The sequence below is a fragment of the Falco peregrinus genome, chromosome 5 (genome assembly GCF_023634155.1).
Source record: "Falco peregrinus isolate bFalPer1 chromosome 5, bFalPer1.pri, whole genome shotgun sequence".
In the NCBI taxonomy this organism is placed as follows: Eukaryota; Metazoa; Chordata; class Aves; order Falconiformes; family Falconidae; genus Falco; species Falco peregrinus.
In genome coordinates, this window is record NC_073725.1 from 107,984,505 (window position 1) to 108,001,899 (window position 17,395).

General features: G+C 56.2%; 2 protein-coding genes across 3 annotated transcripts in view; one reads left to right on the forward strand and one right to left on the reverse strand.

Annotated features, from left to right (window-relative positions):
* The first annotated feature begins 53 nt into the window (after window positions 1-53).
* On the forward strand, window positions 54-14,329 carry BAP1 (BRCA1 associated protein 1). 2 transcript variants are annotated; one of them, XM_055806005.1, is made up of 17 exons: window positions 54-181; window positions 4,119-4,148; window positions 4,249-4,303; window positions 5,033-5,165; window positions 5,548-5,667; window positions 6,152-6,213; window positions 6,297-6,439; window positions 7,296-7,374; window positions 8,109-8,232; window positions 8,554-8,671; window positions 9,070-9,257; window positions 9,593-9,726; window positions 10,335-10,807; window positions 10,941-11,101; window positions 11,846-11,938; window positions 12,429-12,501; window positions 12,794-14,329. In XM_055806005.1, the coding sequence occupies exons 1-17, from the start codon at window positions 145-147 to the stop codon at window positions 12,925-12,927; spliced, it is 2,157 nt and encodes a 718-aa protein (XP_055661980.1). In that variant the 5' UTR covers window positions 54-144; the 3' UTR covers window positions 12,928-14,329. The 2 variants fall into 2 exon arrangements, with proteins under 2 accessions (XP_055661980.1, XP_055661982.1); XM_055806007.1 differs by having other exon boundaries at window positions 10,941-11,047.
* A 170-nt stretch (window positions 14,330-14,499) lies between these two features.
* Window positions 14,500-17,395, reverse strand: part of DNAH1 (dynein axonemal heavy chain 1) — a 64,782-nt gene continuing 61,886 nt past the window's right edge. The window contains exons 71-76 of the mRNA XM_055805200.1: window positions 16,996-17,166; window positions 16,673-16,803; window positions 16,183-16,327; window positions 15,713-15,919; window positions 15,076-15,310; window positions 14,500-14,767 (exon numbers count right to left, since the gene is read on the reverse strand). Of these exons, the coding sequence (XP_055661175.1) occupies window positions 14,646-14,767; window positions 15,076-15,310; window positions 15,713-15,919; window positions 16,183-16,327; window positions 16,673-16,803; window positions 16,996-17,166 (1,011 nt within the window). The 3' untranslated portion in view covers window positions 14,500-14,645. The remainder of the gene's footprint in view (window positions 14,768-15,075; window positions 15,311-15,712; window positions 15,920-16,182; window positions 16,328-16,672; window positions 16,804-16,995; window positions 17,167-17,395) is intronic.

Here is a 17,395-nt window from a genome sequence, read left to right on the forward strand (position 1 = left end):
GGACCTCCGTGGCGCGGCGCGATGACGTCACGCAGCGTCGCGCAGCGATGACGCGCAGGGGCGGGCAGCGGCGGCGGCGGCGGGGCCCGGAGTCGGGGCGGGTGGCGGGGCCGGACATGGCGGCGCGGCCCGGCCCGCGGGAAGATGAATAAGGGCTGGCTAGAGCTGGAGAGCGACCCCGGTGAGCGGCGGGGCGGGGGCGGGCCCGGGGGGCTGGCGGAGCGGCCCGGAGGGGTAGGCCGGGGTGGGGCCTGGGCCGGGGGCCCGGACGAACAGGCCGGGGGGACCCTGAGGGGCAGGCGGGGGGTGTGGGGTGCAGGGATGAAGCTTGGGCCGGGGGGGCGCTTGGGGTGGGGGGTGCGTGGGCAGGGTTACAGGGCGCAGGCCTAGCGTGCGGGTGCAGGGGGGCAGGGGCTGCGGGAGTGCGGGGGGAGGAGGGCCTGGGGCGGGCGGGGGGGCTGCTGGGGGCGCCAGGGGGGTGCCTGGGGGTGCGGGCAGAGGGTTGGGAGGGCAGGCGAGCACGGAGGGGTGTGTGGGGCAGGGGTAGCGTTAGTCCTGGGGGGAAAGGGGAGTGTGTGGGGTTGTGGTGTATGGGACGTGGCCCATGGGGGCGTAGGGAGAGGTTATGAGCGTGTAGGGCAGGCAGGAAAGGGCATGTCAGGACGGGGGGTATGGAGGTTGAGGTGCGTGATGATGGTGATGAAGAGGGATGGGGCGAAGAGGGCTGCAGGAGCGTGGTGAAGGCTCAGAGTAGGTCCTGGGTTCTGGTAGTACTTGTACATGAGGTCTGAGGTACCCCAGACACCTCTGTGTGCGTGTGATCTGATAAAGCTAGGTGTCTCTGTGGAAGACATCTGAAATGCTGCAAGGGTGTAGCATGAAGCATTTCTGGTTTTTGCAAATATACCCTGAAATATCGCTGAAATACAGGGAGAGGCATGCATCTGGGATGCCCCTTGCTACAGAAGCAGCTCTGACTGGTGGTTGCCCCAGACCTACATGGGTGATTGAGGACAACCTTTGTCAGTTGGGAGCATGTGAGGGTGGCATCTCCATCCCATGTGTGTCAGATACTGTTGTCACTTTGCAGCTGAGTGGGTGGATCAAACCCTCTCCCCCAGATAGTCCAGGAAAGGTGCTGAAGAGCCTGGTATGGTGCCTGAGCAGCCAGCACCAGGATGGTCACAGCTGTCCCCTTCCCTTTGCATTGGAGAAGGTGGTTTCTGTGGTGGGGTCCTGGACTTTGTTTTGTGGGATAGGATTTGAGGGCCAAAGCCAATGTCAGCTGAGGCATTGGCTGAGTGTTGTTTTAACGTCTCTGACTTGCTGTAGTGCGATGTGGGATCATCCCCTGGGAGGCTGAGAGCCGGTCTTTGGGATGTGGTGGTGTGGTTTTGAGGCTGAGTGAGGAAATTGGACCCCTGGCATTATACCCATCTTCCTGTGCTCAGCGAAGCATTCCATCTGCTGTCAGCCTCCCGTCACCCCAGGTTTTGCTGCTCTTTATGTTCTTTTTACTGGTATTCGGGAATTGCCGAAATTGTTCCCATCTTCCTCCTTCTTCATTGTGATGATGTCAAAGACAGGACATGGGTTGGATTCTTGCACCTGGGAGGGAAGGTTATTTGCTTGGAAGATAATCTGGCTGGGCAGAGACAGACTCTCAGAACACTGCAGCTGTACTCCTTTGGACGTGTGGAGATTTGGATGCAGAGGTGACAGCTCGGACAGCAGTTAGGAATGAACCACGCGCTACTCTTGGCTTTCAGCACATCCCATAAGGTGCCTGGCCCTTGACACGGGGCTTGGGATTGAAGGTCTTGAAACTTTGCTGCTCAGGAAGGGTTGGTAGATCCAGATTTGGGCTGTTTGCCACGGCTGCTGGGCAGAGAGGGGAGCCTTGGGAACCTCCAGGCTGCTGGCATAATATTATGTGTGCTTGTGGACACCAGAACGTTTCTCCCAGCTGACCCAAATGATTTGGGACAGGGGTTTGGGTGTTCCAGGAGGGATGGCAGCAGCAGGATCATGCCTTTTATGGATGCTGAGGTAATACAAAGTATTGAAATGAAGTGGAGAAAAAAACTCAGTTGGAAGGGACCCCGGGAAGTGTTTGGCCCAAAGCAGAGCTAACTTCAAGGGTAGCTCAGGTCGCTTGTGGCCATGTCTGGTTGAATATGCCCAAGAAGGAGATTTCTGCACCCTGGTCCCAGGGCTGACTGTGCTGGTAGTGAAGAATTGTTTTTTTTCTGGTGTATAGGCAGAATTTCTGTTGCTGCAGCTTGTTCCCATCACTTCTTGTCCTTTCATGGTACGCTTGGAGAAGTTTGGCTTCATCCTTTCTCTGACTACGCAGCGATGTTGATCAGACTGGAGGAAAGCATGCAACAGCTGGCTTCCCGTCTCCTTTGGTGCAGCCCTGCCGGTCTAGTGCATGGTCCTGGAGGGCTGCTGCAGGGATGTGGGAGTGCTCTGGGCTGAGCCATAGCGAGCTTGGAAGTCCTGCTTGGTCTTCTCCTTCTGGTGGTACCCGTAGGAGCAGTGCTGCTTTCGGCATTTATGGTTGTTTGTGTTTGCAAGGCCTTGTGCTGATGCAAATCTTCACTGGCTGCAAGGCAGAGCTTGTGATATGGTTCACATCTCACATCATGTGTTTTGCTGTGATCAGTAGACTGTAACTGCTGAAACTGGAGAGGAGTGAGGCCTTTGACTTTTGCGGAAGCTTTTACAGTTGAGAGACTCTACCTGTAAGCAGCTGTGACTCCTGCTTCCATAACAGATGCCATCTAAAGAGGGAACAAGAGCCATGGCTGTAATGAGCATCTGAAGACTCTTATGGTCTGCAAGGACCGCTTGCCCTAAGCGCCTTGCTGCAAAGAACACAGCGAGGCTGTGGCACTGCCTGAAGTCTCTGTAGCTGTCACCTGTACGACACAGCCCTCCACAGCATCAAGTATTTTGAGCAAAACCATCTCTGTCAGAAAGGTGCTGGGGTTTGGTGTAATGGCCTTGCGTGGGTGAGGAGGCTGTCACTGGTTCAAAGCATGTTATTTCCATAGCATGTTTCTACCCACTGACAATTTTGTAAGAAATACAGTGTTTTCTGCTAAATTAATGAAGACTTTTTGCTCCCAGAAGTTTCCTCCCTGTTTTAGTAATTTTCACTTCAGTGTGGAAGCCCCTTGGGCTCTTCCCTTCTTGACTGAGCCACTTACATCGAGTTCCTTAAATCTGTTGCTTACAGGGATGTTTCTCAGGATTGAATCCTTCTTATTGATATTCCCTGGACTTCCTCCCAGGCTTTCAGCAGCCTTTGTATGGGAGTGAAAGAAGCAGATTTATTTATTATTCCAGTCTCGAGCTCGCTAACTCCGGGTGCAGGGGGACCATCTGAAAATTAGGCCAACTGCCTTTGCTACGGCATCATAGTGGAAGCTGCTGCTCAGTTGCTGATGTCTAATAATCCTTTGGTCTCTTTGCTGTTGTCTCTGTATCTCTGGTTATGTCCTTCTGTAATGGGAATTTTGTAGACACTGGAGACAGGCTCTTGGATTTGGTCCCCCAGGAGAGAAGGAGATGAAGATGAGCCTTTTGACACTCGGACTTCCCCGCAGCCCTGTTGCTGTGAGCTGGCTTTCCCTTCACTGGCTGTCTTTCACTAACAAGGACATAAATTGCCTTGTTTTAAAATATCCTGTGATGAATCTAGCTCTGTTTCCCTCCAGTTAGAAGCATGCATGTCATTTAGGTGCTCCCTGTTGCTGTGCATGGTGGGGATTTACTTCTTGGCAGGTCATCTGCAGTGGGTCAGGATGATGAAAGTGGATCTGGCTACACTGGGCTCTGGCAGGGGAGGGTTGGTTCAGGTCCTCTCGAGGAAGAGGATGGTGAACAGAGATGGAGGGATAAAGGGAGCCAGAGCACCTCTGCAGCAAGCCAGGGCTCAACAGTTCTGCTGCTGGGGAGTCAGTGTGATCCTGGTGCTGCTGTGCTGCATTTTTTCTGGCTGTGCCTTGGTCTGGGACCATGTGGAACCTTCCAGGGGCTGGTGGCAGCAAGTTTCCTCTCTGCTTTCTTCAGCTACAAGTAGCCTACCTGTTGGTTTTGTTCCTTTCCAGGTCTCTTCACACTCCTGGTTGAAGATTTTGGTGAGTGCAAGAAACCTTCCTGGGATGTCTGTTTTGTGCTCAACATTACTCCTAGTCCTTTCTGGGTGCCTTTACACCAGCTTCTACCCTTTGTTTGCAGGGGTCAAGGGAGTGCAGGTTGAAGAGATTTATGACCTGCAGAGCAAATGCCAAGGGTAAGTCACAGGCATGAAAGTACGAGTTTTATTAAGCAGAATGTGTCTGTGCGCCTGGGAACTCATTGCTGGGCATTCAGAAGGGCTTGTGTGAGCTTGTTGGTCATGGAGGTCAGCATTGGAAGTGATGAACCAGGAGTGCCTCATCAGGATTGGGGCAGACAGGTAATCTCCTGCCTTGAGAAAGACCTCGTGGGGGCAGGTGGGGGCATACTTCAAGGGCTTCGTCTCCCTTTCCCCATGGAGAGCTGCAGTGCCAACCAGCGTGCTTGCACTGGGGGCTTTCTCCCTGTCTCGCTGCTTTGAAGTGGCTTTGAGGCTGTTGCTTTCTTAAAAGCCATTGTCTGAACTCCTCTTGAAGGTGAATACAACATACATTGAAAAGGACAGGTCGTTGGGTGGTCAGGTACTGTTCTGCAGGTCAGTCAGTGTCCAGAGGTGAATTTCACCTCCCATTTTTCTGTCTTGAGCCTCTTAAGACCTCTCAAATCCCAAAGTTTTCAAGCTTGATTGTTGTCTGAGCCTGGAGCATTAGCCTAGGAGAGTGTCCTCGGTGATGTGAGGCTGGGGGGATTTGTGGCAGGGATGGTCACTTCCAGAAAGATGGGGTTGGTGGTTCTGCTTTTCCTCTTTCTTTGCTGTGCCCACGGTTTGAAACAGACGCTTGGCAGAGCAGCCCCACTGATGTGGTCCATCCAAAACAATGCAGCTGTTGACTTCTCTCTGCAGCCCTGTGTATGGGTTCATCTTCCTGTTCAAGTGGATTGAGGAGCGCAGATCACGCCGAAAGGTCTCTACCCTGGTGGATGAGACGTCGGTCATTGATGATGACATCGTTAATAACATGTTCTTTGCTCACCAGGTAGGCTAGAGGCAAGGGGAGAGTGTGCGTGTGTGTATGTGTGTGTCTCATGTGATACCTCAAGGAACCAACATGGTACTGAGAGGCTGTACTGCTCTTGATGGTCCTAAGGCAGCTCCTCTTTCCTGGGAGTCTCTCCCCTGAGCATCCTGAGCGCTGCGAGCCTGTCTGTGGCCTGCACTGTGAGCAGATGCTCATGGGACATGGTGTGGCTTGCTAAACAGCACTGACTGACCTTCCTTCTCTTGAGAGCTGAGGTCAGGTTGCTGCTCTCACATCTGGTTCTTGGTAATACTTTTCATTGATTATTGTTGATACTGAGGGGTTGTTGAAGGGTTTCCTTGTTCCTGCCGGTTAAGATGGTCCTTATGTCACCCTCCAGCTGATCCCCAATTCCTGTGCCACCCACGCCCTGCTGAGTGTCCTCCTGAACTGCAACAATGTCGACCTGGGCCCCACGCTGAGCCGCATGAAGGATTTCACCAAAGGATTTAGCCCTGAGGTAGGGGCAGGGGTGTGCAGGGCTGTGCATGGGTGGTGCGTGTGAATCTGCCTCTCGCTCCCCTCTCAGGATGATGCTCTAACAAGCTGGCTCCTCTCCAGGCCTTTGTGGCTGCACGCTACATCAGTATTGCCTCTTCTCACTCATCTTCCTACCTTGCCTTGCTCAGAGCCTTGGTCCCCTTACTCTGGGTGTAGCTCTGAGCCTTCTGTCATGTTATTCCCTAGCTCAGTCTATGGTCAAAAGTTCTCTCTCCTACCTTCAGACCTATCTTGAAGTCTGTGTTTCTCCAACTGTAATTTCTGTAGCGGAAATTGTGTGGTTTTTACCTGTAACTCAGCAGAGCAGAGGGTGTGCGTGAAAGCTGCTCTCCCAGTGCTGTGTGTCGAGGGAGGGAGAGAGGGAGCAGGGAGCTGGTGGGTGAAGCATTTTGTTTGTTGCCTGACGCTTCTCAGTTGTTTTCTTCTCTTGCTGTTTGCTGCAGAGCAAAGGCTATGCCATCGGCAATGCCCCAGAGCTGGCCAAGGCCCATAACAGCCATGCCAGGTGAGTGAGCGGGTGTCACGCAGCTCGCTTTCGCCGGAGGCGGCAGACTGTCCTCTGACCTCTCACCTGTCTTGCCTTTGCAGGCCGGAGCCACGCCACTTGCCAGAAAAGCAGAACGGTATCAGTGCTGTGCGAACCATGGAGGCTTTTCATTTTGTCAGTTATGTCCCTATCAAGGGACGGCTGTTTGAGCTGGATGGGCTGAAGGTCTATCCCATTGACCATGGTAAGAACCTGCCTGTCCCTACTTTTTGACAGAGTTGAATAGACACCCTGGTATGTCCAAATGTATGTATTATTTTTCATTGTCTCTAAGCATTAGCTGATGTTTGTGGAGAATCACTCCAATGGCTCCCAGATTCATCCTGAGTTTTGACAGCTCATTTTGGAGCCTACGCACTGGGGACTGTCTAGAAGGCAATTATTTCTGTATGCATTGCACTGTATTTTCCTCCCTGGTTGCTCAGGGTCATGAGGTCCTTCTGCAGCTCTGAAATAACTCAGTATTGCAAGCAGAACTTGTCTCTTCCTTACTCTTCCCTTGTGCCAAGTAACCACTGTGTGATGAGGCACAGGATCCCAACGCAGATCCCAGCAGGCCGCTCGGGTTACTTCCATCTCTTACAACCTGACCACTCAGTTCTCTCTTTCAGACACTTAGTTATCCCTGCTAGGACTTTGCTTCTGTCTGTTAGATTCTTTGGTAAGGTACCCGCTTTGTGTGCTTGGGTTACTTAAGCATGGCACCAGATCCAGCAGCAGGTGAATCCCAGCAAGAGCTGAGATTTCCTTGGACTTTATAAGCCCGAGCCTTGAATCGCTTGTGGTCTGTAGGGTTCAAAATTCACCTTTCTGCCCAGCACATAGCTCCCATTTTCCATTTGGAAGGCAGAAGCAGGGGATTCCATGTATGGGCTGACAGCACGGTCCTTCTGCTTCCTGGGCCCCTTCTTGGCTTGATCCCTGGTATGTAAGGGAGCCACGACGTTGCCTCTGTTGGAGGTGGCAGGATCTGCTCTGTGAGTCTGAAGCAGGAGCCTTGGCCTGCGTTGCTCAGTCCAGCTAATGTCTCGTTATCACAGGGCCGTGGGCTGACGATGAGGAATGGACGGACAAAGCCAGGAGAGTGATCATGGAGCGCATCGGCCTGGCCACTGCAGGGTAATGACCCAGGCCATGGTGCAGGCACTGGCCCCTTGCCATTCGTCCCTGGGTTATTTCTACTGTGGGCTTTGTGTGACAAGTTGTGGAAGTGGGGGGTGGAGAACATTGCCTGGGGAGAGGTGCCGGTGTGCTGCTTCCTCGCCTTCTCTTGCATGTAATTTGCCAGCCTTCAGAGCGTGCAGGGTAGTCCCTGCAAATGGCCATGCAGGATTAAGAGGGGCCAGATCAGGTTCCTGTTAGCTCGAGTCCATAGGAGATGGAACGGTGCTTCTGGTCCTGAGCTGGGATTCTTGGATGCTGGGGCATGGGAGTGACCAAGTGCTGGCATAGGTTGCCCAGAGAGGTTATGGGGTCTCCATCCTTGGAGATACTCAAAGGTTGTATGGATATGGTCCTGAGCAACTGGCTCTGGGTGACTCTGCTGGAGCAGGGGCTGGGAGCAGATGACCCCCACAGGTCCCTTCCCAACCAAGCTGTGATTCTGTGACGGGTGTTTTGTGTTGTGGCTGAAGCAGCTTTGTCCTGCTTCTTCAGCCAGTGTGAACTTGACTTGGTTTTGGAGGAAAAGCCTCCTGTGTGTTGGTGTTAAACTCCAGGGCAGGGGAGGTGCTGCCTGGAAGGAGCCCTCGGGGGGTGTGCAGGGTATGGCTGGCAGCCTGCTCGCCCCTCTTGCTGGGAGACGGGCTTTTCCCTGCCAGTTCGTGCCTGACGGCTGCTGTCCCTTCCTGCAGGGAGCCGTACCACGACATCCGCTTCAACCTGATGGCGGTGGTGCCTGATCGGAGAATGAAGTATGAGTCTAAACTGCACATCCTGAAGATGAACCGCCAGACTGTGCTGGAGGCCTTGCAGCAGGTAGGACAGCCCAAGCTCTGAGGGAGTTGTGAGCCTGGGGTAGGAATAGGCTGTTTTCAGGGCATCTCCCTGTGCTGTGGGGGCCCTGGATTTTGGGGTTTTTTTTGGCCTTGGGAAATCTCTGGGAACAGGAATTAACCGGCCTCTCTGCTTGGCCTTTTGCTGCTCACCTGGGAGGTTATCCATGGCATTATTGGTTGATACAGGTGGTCAGCAGCTGGCCCACCCTCATGAGTTGTTCTACGGTGCTTGAACAGGAGAGATGTGGTTTGGGTTATCTCGGTCTAGCACTCAGTGTCTTATCTGTCATTTGCCTTCAAGCTTATCCGAGTAACTCAGCCTGAGCTGATCCAGACCCAGAAGTCTCAGGAGTCTCAGCCTCCTGAAGAGGCAAAGCCAGCCAGCATAAAGACTGTGACTCCGGAGAGCACCCACCCAGGTAGACCCCTGTACCAGTGGTGGAACCTGCCAGCCAGCTTGGCTTGTAGTGGAGTGAGCACGGGCCGGTGACAACGGTTGGCTGACCTGTAGCTGGAGGCTGTTTTATGGTCAGCTTCGCTTTTGTTTCTCCAAGCCCAGCTCTGTATGCACTGTGCTGGGGTGTGGTAGATGCTTCTGTGCCTGGGAGCAGTGTTGGAGAGACATGGAGCTTGGGAACAGGAGAGCTTAAGCTTGGGGGCAGTGGTGACAGCTGGAGGTGGAACGGGAAGTGGGTGTGATGGTCTGGTGGAGTGTAAGAGCTCTTCTTTTACATGGGGTGGGCAAAGGGTGGCAGAGGACATTGAGTAAAAAGTGATGGTGCTGGTCATGAAAGGCTGTGCTGTGCTTGTATGGCAGACGGCACTGACGAGCCCACCAGCCAGGGCCACCCTGTGGCCACGCAGAGCCCACCCAACAAATCCAAAGCAGCAGCAAAGACGTCAGCGAGCAGTATCAATGGAGCACCTCCAGGAAACCCCAACCCCATCGTGCAGAGGTTGCCAGCCTTCCTGGATAATCACAACTATGCCAAGTCCCCCATGCAGGTAAGCTGGAGCTCCAGGCCAGCAGCATGCCTGACTCGAGCTGAGCTTTTTACTTCCCATCCCTCACCTCTGTGGGACTGTGGCTGTCAGCTGGTCGGAGCCCTTCCCCTGCCCTTTCAGCCTGCCTGCCCTCGTACTCACCCAGGCTGGGAGGTGAGAGGGTAAATAAAGGCTGTCCTGGCAAAAGAGGTTGGCACTGATGTGGGTCAGCTGAGCAAGCATGGGGAAGAGTCCCCCATCTCCTCTTGGAAGGGGCAGGGGGACTGAGGATGTGACCGCTGGGCTCTTCCTCCCTGCCCTGCTGCTGGCAGGCCATCAGCAACTGTGTGTTGCAGGAAGAAGAAGACCTTGCAGCAGGAGTGGGTCGCAGCCGGGTCCCAGTCCGACAGCACCAGCAGTACTCAGATGATGAGGATGACTATGATGACGATGACGATGATGAAGTTCGTAACACCAGCTCGGCCATCAGGTGACGGCTTGAGCTGAGGGAGGCGGGGAGGGAGCTGACGTTTGCAGAACCAGTGGGGGTGACTTCCAGATCTCTTTCCTGAGCGCTGATAGTTGTGTTAGAGCTTGCACCTGCGTGTGCCGTCAGGGCTGTTCTCTTTGCCTGCCGTTTTACTGTTCGCTTGCTGGACCGTGTGAAGCCCTGCTGTAGCTGTTCACAATCAGCCCGCGGTTTTGGCTCTGTGTATTGGCAGCTTTGGGGAACCTCAGTTCCCTAGTGCTGATTGCCAGATCGGCTCCTGGTGACAGTGGTGGTGTGCTCAGACTGCTGCCAAGGTCAGGAAGGTGGGGTCGCAGAGAGGGTGCTTTTGGGGCTTCTGGAAGAAGAGCAGGGGTATGCAGCGCGCTGTGCCCCCCTAGCTGCGTACAGGTACCCGCAGCTGAGCGGTTCAGTGGTATTGGGGTGCTGCCAGAGAAGATGGTGGCAGTGGGGATGACCTAGAAATGTGTCAGGCCTTGATTCATCCCAGCAGACAGCCTGGACTGCTGAGTGCAGAGCTGCCAGTGGCTGCACTGGGCCCCCACCTCCTTCTACCAGCTACTCACCTTCCCCGCTGTGTTCCCGGGCAGGTACAAAAGGAAAGGGCAGGTAAAGCAAGAGCATGTGGCGGGGGCTGCGGATGGCCAGCTCTCCGTCCTCCAGCCCAATACCATCAATGTCCTGGCTGAGAAACTGAAGGAATCTCAAAAGGATCTTTCCATTCCCCTGTCCATCAAGACGAGCAGCGGGGGCACTGCCGTGGCGGTGGTCACCCACTCCCAGCCCTCTCCCACCCCCAGCAACGAGAGCACGGACACGGCCTCGGAGATCGGCAGCGCCTTCAACTCCCCGCTGCGCTCTCCCATCCGCTCGGCCAACCCCACCCGCCCCTCCAGCCCCGTCACCTCCCACATCTCCAAGGTGCTCTTTGGCGAGGAGGACGGCCTGCTGCGTGTTGACTGCATGCGCTACAACCGGGCTGTCAGGGACTTGGGGCCCGTTATCAGCACCGGGCTGCTACACCTCACGGAGGACGGTGTGTTCTGCCCGCTGGCTGTTGCAGGTAGGTGCCTGCCAACTTTTGGAAGGGTGGCATTTCCCCTGTGGTGGTGGGATAGTGTCCTTTGACTTCGGGAGTGGATCCTGGTCCTTTACGGTGGCTGATGGCTCCTAATGCTTCCTTCCTGTGCCCACAGATGGGGGTAAAAGCTCCCCGCCTTCCATCAAACCCGGTGAAGAGGCCCCAGTCGCAATCAAACCGGACGAGAAGGAGGGCAGTGAGGCCAGTGACAGCAAAGAGAAGGTGGGACTTGGCAGGACCAGTGATCACCCTGGGGGGGAAAAGTATTCTCCCAAGGTGAGTTTTGTGCTGTGACAGCCCTGGGAGCCTGGAGCTCCCTGCGCTCACCCAGAGATGCAGCAGCGCTGGCAGTGACTGAACTGCGTGTGCACGCTGTCCCGCTCACGTGTCGCAGCAGCTGTGCCTCGAGGCATAGGGCAGCGCAGGTGGTGTGCCTTGCATCATCGCAGGGACGTTTGCCTTGGCAGCGAGCAGAGCTGCTGTCTCCTGCAGCCGAGACATTGGGCGTGCTGTGCTCTGCTCTCCTTTGAGCCAGAGGCTGGTGGGACCCTGCACCCCCAAATCCCAGCCTGCTGGTACCTTCGCTGCCTGTGCCCACCAGCAAAGGCAGGACTAGGCTCAGGCAGCACAAGCACATCAAGAGCTTCTTGGAAGAGACCTGGGCTAGAAACTGTTTTACTCGAAAGAGAAGTCTTGAGATTTTGTTATTGAGAATAACCAGGCCCTGGGGTGTCCCTCAGGTATGCACACAACCCTTCCCCCTGTCCCAGAGAACCAGATACGCGGGGCTGGGCCAGGCTCGAGCAGAACCCAGCTCCTCCTCTGGGACTGGCCGTAGTGCTGCCTGATTGATCACCCCCTGGCTCAGAAATTCCCTACAGTGAACTGATCCCCCACCCCCCTACCCTGGCAAGTGTTTTTTACTTTGACAAATCCTCCCTTTCCCAGCCACTTACCAGCTCGCTCCTGTGCTGTGGCAGGGGTCTGTCTGCTCATGTTTGGTCTGCTTGATCCTGACAGGAGCTGCTGGCACTGCTCAAGTGTGTGGAGGCAGAGATTGCAAACTATGAGGCGTGCCTGAAGGAAGAGGTGGAGAAGAGGAAGAAATTCAAGGTTTGTTTGTTGATGACTTGTTTGCATTGCCAGTTTAGCTCCCCGAATGCTTCTGCCTTTACACCAAAGAGAAGGGAGAGCGGTTCAGCTGAGAATGGCGATGGGAAGTATTCAGGGTCCCTTTCCCATTACCAACCAGCCTTACGGGGCAGAGCTTCCGCCAGGACAGACTGAAGCCCCTGGGCAGCACTGACTAGCCTGAGGAGGATGGGGAGCGCTGCAGCTGAGCCACCGCCGAACAGCAGCACTGACAGGAGGAAGCGGGGGGGGGCAGTCTCTGCTGCAAGGCCTGGCAGGATTTCTCCCCAGCAGCACTTTGTGGAAAATGCTGGCATTTGAACCGGGATGAGGACAGTCTCAGTCGTGTACTAGACAGGACAGGGCTGGGAGGTGGGTCCCTGCCTGCTCTGGTCTCACTGTTAGCCTTGAGCTCTCCTTCATCCGTGCCACCCGTTTGTGGATTATTTGTGAATTTTTCCTCTCTTTGTAGATCGATGACCAGAGGAGAACCCACAACTACGATGAGTTCATATGTACCTTCATCTCCATGCTGGCCCAGGAAGGTGAGCTGTGCTGTGCGGCCGAGGGGGTGGAGCGCAGGGTTCCGATTCAGCTGGGGGAGCCGTGCTGAGCGCGGCAGAGCAGCAGCTGGGAGCCTGGGAAGCTCACCCTGCCCTGGGGCATGAGGGTAGCGCTCAGTCTGGGGAGCTGCGCGTCTCTGGTCTATGTTCTTCTGATTTTACAGTCCCAGGAGGAGCCCACTAATGGGTTTTGGGCGAGAGGGGGAGGGCTGCACCCTTGCATGGGCAATAGCAGCGCTCCAGTGTGGGCATATCTGTCTGCCTCACCCTGCAGGCATGCTGGCCAGCCTCGTGGAGCAGAACATCTCGGTCCGCAGGCGGCAGGGGGTCAGCATCGGCCGGCTGCACAAGCAGAGGAAGCCAGATCGCCGGAAACGCTCCCGCCCGTATAAAGCCAAGCGTCAGTAGCCTGGGAGTCAAGACTGTGAGAAGCAGCTGGGCTCTGTGGCTTTGGGCAGTGGCACTTGGATCTACGTTACATTTTGCCTAAGGAAGACGGACCACAGTGACAAGCCCTCAGCTGACGTGGAGCCTGGGGACAAAGAGAAATCGGGTTTTCCTCTGAGCCTGAGCTGTGAAAGGCAGGAACATGTTGTCTTGAGGGAAGTCCCTGCAGCCGCAGCAGAAGGCAAGCTGGCGTGCCCGGCTGCCTGAGCGTGCTGCGGCAGCACACACATGCTGTGGGCCTGTGTCTCGGCACTGTGGCCAAGGACTGCAGCAGGAGAGGGAGAGCCCACCTGGCCCGAGTCGGCTCCGATGGTGAACACCGGCGATGCTGATGCAAGGTCGTGCTGGCTGCAGCTGGCTGTGGCTTGTGTCCTCCTGTGTCCAGGCCTTCAGCTCTACGCTTCCCCAGGCCATCTATGTCTGTCTCCTATCCCTCTCCCTCCCTTCCCCAAGTTATTTTTGGTTCTGACCCCTGCTTTGGCCGTTGCCGAGCAAGGTGGCTCCTGGGCAGAGCCCATTCTCCTGCGCTCACCTGCCTCCCTGCTACCTGGTTTCCAGAACCGCCCCCTGGGTGGCTGTGCAGGTCCTGCCTTGCCCAGCCCTCGCAGCTCTGGGCTTGGTGCCACCCCCAGTGCCAGGGGAGGGGGGGTGGGGTTGTCCCTGGAGCTGGGCCTTGTGCCCAGCCCTCGGTGGTGGTGCTGGGGGGCGGCGCGTGGCTCTGCTGCCATGGCTGCTCTCCTAGGGACCAGCTCTGGCCCTGGCGGTGCTGGTGGGTCACACAGGGTTGCTCCAGGCCCAGTTCTGAATCCCTGTCAATTACGAACAGACCAAGTTCATCAGGTGGCCTGGGTGCTGCTGGGCACTGTGCCAGGGTGGACGCTGGGTGTGGAGTCCCTTGGTGAAGCCTTGCAGCGTGGGGAGAGGTGCCTGGGTGCTGCAACACTCGGGGTGGCATGGGGGCTGCAGGGGAGGGTGGAAGCAGTGGCGGGAGCACAAAGCTGCTCATCCAGAGCTCACTGGTGTGGGCAGCAGCCTGCTCCCTGCCGCAGCGCCTGGCCTGGCCCTCGCCTGCCACCTCCTGCACATGGTCTTGGGCCTGTCCCCAGCAACCCAGCCGAACTGAGAAGCCAGAGGTCAGCACCCCTCCAGAGGTGTCCTGAGGCAGAGCTGGGCCGAGGGGTGCTGTCATGGGAGAGGACTGAATTTTGCAAATGTGCAAGTTTGTACAGGTCTTGACTATGGAATGAGGCTGTTCTTTCGGTATTTGTTGAAGGGAAGAAAATCCCATCTCTTGCTGTGTCTAGTATCAAGTGCTGTAAATAATGGATCTGTCTGAAGGAATAAAGCTATCCTGTAACAGCCAGCCAGGGCAGGGGTGTGCGAGGGAAGGCAGGGGTGTGCAAGGGAAGGCAGGAGCACTGAGCACGTGGCTCCGGGCCGTGCTGTCCATGCCAGCAGCACTTCTGTGGTGCTAAAAAACAGGTAAGTGTAGGGATTGCAACACCGGGTGAATGTGATACTGGTGGAGTCCAGTTAATTTATTGACACAGCGCAGAGAACAGGAGGAGAGGGCAGCAGCTGCTGGCAGTTGGCACTTGGCACCCGCTACACCTCTGCGCAGGATGGCAGAGCCCCCAGCTCAGGCTGCCAGGCCCCTCCTGGGCTGGTGGGTTTTCTGGCTAGAAATCCAGGGCGCAGATCAGGGCTGTGCCCCGTTTGATCCAGTGTTTCTGGGGCTTGTTAGTAGGGATCTCCACAGCAATCACGTAGTTGGTGGAGTGGCCTGTTGTTGACAGCGTACCTGTAATGGGGGAAACAACGGCAGGAGGTGGTACTGCAGACCCTGCTGCACCACACTGACCTGTGACCCCTGCCCCATACCCGTGAGCCCATGTGCGATCCCCTGGCCAGAGGCACTGCTCGCAGAGCCAGGGTGCCTGGCTGCTCAGGCTCCACGACCACAGCAGGAGAAATCTTTTTTTGTTCCTGGATGGTCTCAGCCAACACTGCCTCGCTCCATGCCAGTGCGTGGCAGGAGGAACTCCTGTAGCCTCTCCTGGGCTGCCCTTCCTAGCGCTTATCCTGGAGATCCATCTTCAGGGCACCTACCTGCACGATTGAGAGTCTTATAGATCGGGCACAGATAGGTGCCAGCAGCTGGAGGCTTGCGGCTGGGGCCGGGAAGCAGCCAGATGACGGCCATCTCTGTGTAAAGCTCCCTGGGGCGCGACTCCGCCAGCTGAAAGGCAGCGGGGTCCCAGCGGGCGCCTTCAAGAAACAAGCCGTGGATGTAGCAGCCTTGGGCAGGGTGGCGAGTGAGCTGGCTCACCGACTCCTTCATTACCTGCAGAGGGGAGTGGGCCCAGGGCACTTCAGCGAGGCGTCTCCCTTGGTCAGCCCCAGGGACCCCCTTGGGCTGCTCTTGGTTAAGTCAGCGCTGCCGAAGGGGCGCCTGCCCCAGCTCTCCCGTGGGCTGGGCTGGGTTTTCGGGCACCCTGCATCGTGCCTGGGGCAGGGGATGCGAGCAGGTCTGGGGAGGCAGAGAAGCCCCTGCTCGCCTTGTGGAGGTGTCTGACAGTGGGTGGCTGTATCTGAGCACCAAGGGGATGACGGGCTCTGTGGGCAGCAGTGCAGCTAGTGGCTTCACCTCTTGGGCAGGCCAGGGCTAGAACTGCTGCCTTTGTGGCTTTCTAGCAGCACACTGCAAAAATAACCCAGAAAAATCCAGAGCCTCCAGCTCACTGACCTTGAAGCTGAACGAGATGGTGTCAATGGGGACGCCGGACTTCCTGGCAAAGTTCTGCAGTGTCCCAGTGAGGAAGGCCTGGGGGAAGAAGAACCCGCTGATCCAGAACACGGAGGGGATCCCACGGCTGACCCAATTCTGCAGGAATTCAATCCGCTGCACCAAGTCATTCACCCAGGATGCCAAGGGCTTCAGCGATGGGTAGGCCTGCGGGGCAGTCACAGAGGAAGGTGTTGAACACAATCAAGGACATCCTGGACCTTGTGCCCCAGTTGCTGACAGCTGCCCAGAGGTTCATCCAGCCTGGAGCTGGAAACAAGCGCAAGCTGCACTAGGCAGGAGACACGTCCAAGGCAGGGGAGTAAGAGGCAGCTCCATGTGAAGCAGCCCAGTCCAGCTGTGGTGACTAGTGACCCATTCCCCGGCTGGGGTGAGCTCCTGTGGGCAGCTGGGCTGGCTGGGACACGTACCTTGGCATTCCACATCTCGGGAACAGTGTTGTTGTACAAGCTGCTGGCCATCAGCTCCAGCTGAGAGGACATCACAACCAGGCCCTGGAGAGCTTTCAGCAAATCCTTTAGTGTCTGAGCAACCACCTCCAGGAGTTTGTTGTACCTACCGAGAAAGAGAGTATGGATCGCTGCGTGAGCGAAGCTCCGCCAGCCCCATTCCTCTTTAACGGGGTCTCATAGCTGACCCCTGTCCCAGCCCTGAACTGCTGATGTTAGCAGAGATGTTAGCAGATGGAGACACCAATGAGTCCCCACAGGACAGGGATCAGCTGAAGGTCCTGGTGGGGATAAGACAGTTGTTAGCTTGTCTGCCAACCCCACTGCCATGTCCAGCAATGAAGTTCCTCAAAGGTGGGGGGCAGGGAGGGGCAGGGGCCTGCACATCTCTGCTGTTCACCAAGGGACCAGCTGGTTCCTGGCCCAGGACGTGATCCCGCAGTGGTTTTACCTGATCACTTCCTGTACCAGCACTGTGTTCATGGACTCTTCGTAGAGCAGCGGGTATTTGTGGATCACCTCCTGCAGGTTCATGGGGGCTGGCAGCTTTGCCAGGATGTCCTTGCAGGTCTCCTCCACCAGCTAGAAGGAAGGCAGCAAGTGGGTGAGCATCCTTCTGGCCATGGCTGCTGGGAAGGGGAGAGCTAATGCCTGGATGGCAGTGCCGTTGCTGGCACCCAGCAGGCAGGGTGGCACCTGCTGAGAGCTGGCGTTTGTGCTGCTGCCTGTGCTGGGCACTGGCTGCCAGAGCACCGATGGGATCAGGGCACCCACCTCTTCCCTGCTGCACATTCCCAGCTTGAAGGTCTTGGGTTGCAGCTGCGTAATGGCTCCCAGCAGAGCAAAGGTCTCCTTCTGAGCGAAGGTGATGTTGGCATTGTCATGTAAACCAAAAAACTCTGGGCTATCATTGAGCGGCAGGTTCTTGATGTACTGGAGGTAGCCCTGGAGAGGAACCCGCACAGGCTGTGAGGCCAAAAGCGCAGGGATAAAGCTGCAGTGCCCCATCAGGCTGCTACAGGCCTGGCCTGAACGAGATTACTAAACCAGTGTTGCTGGATAAGCTAAACCCAGCAGATCACAGACTCGGGAGATCCTCCTCCTCTTGGTGCTTGGGGTTCATTCATCTGACTGTTACACAGCTCTTTGTCCCGTCACAACCAGGAAATGCAAC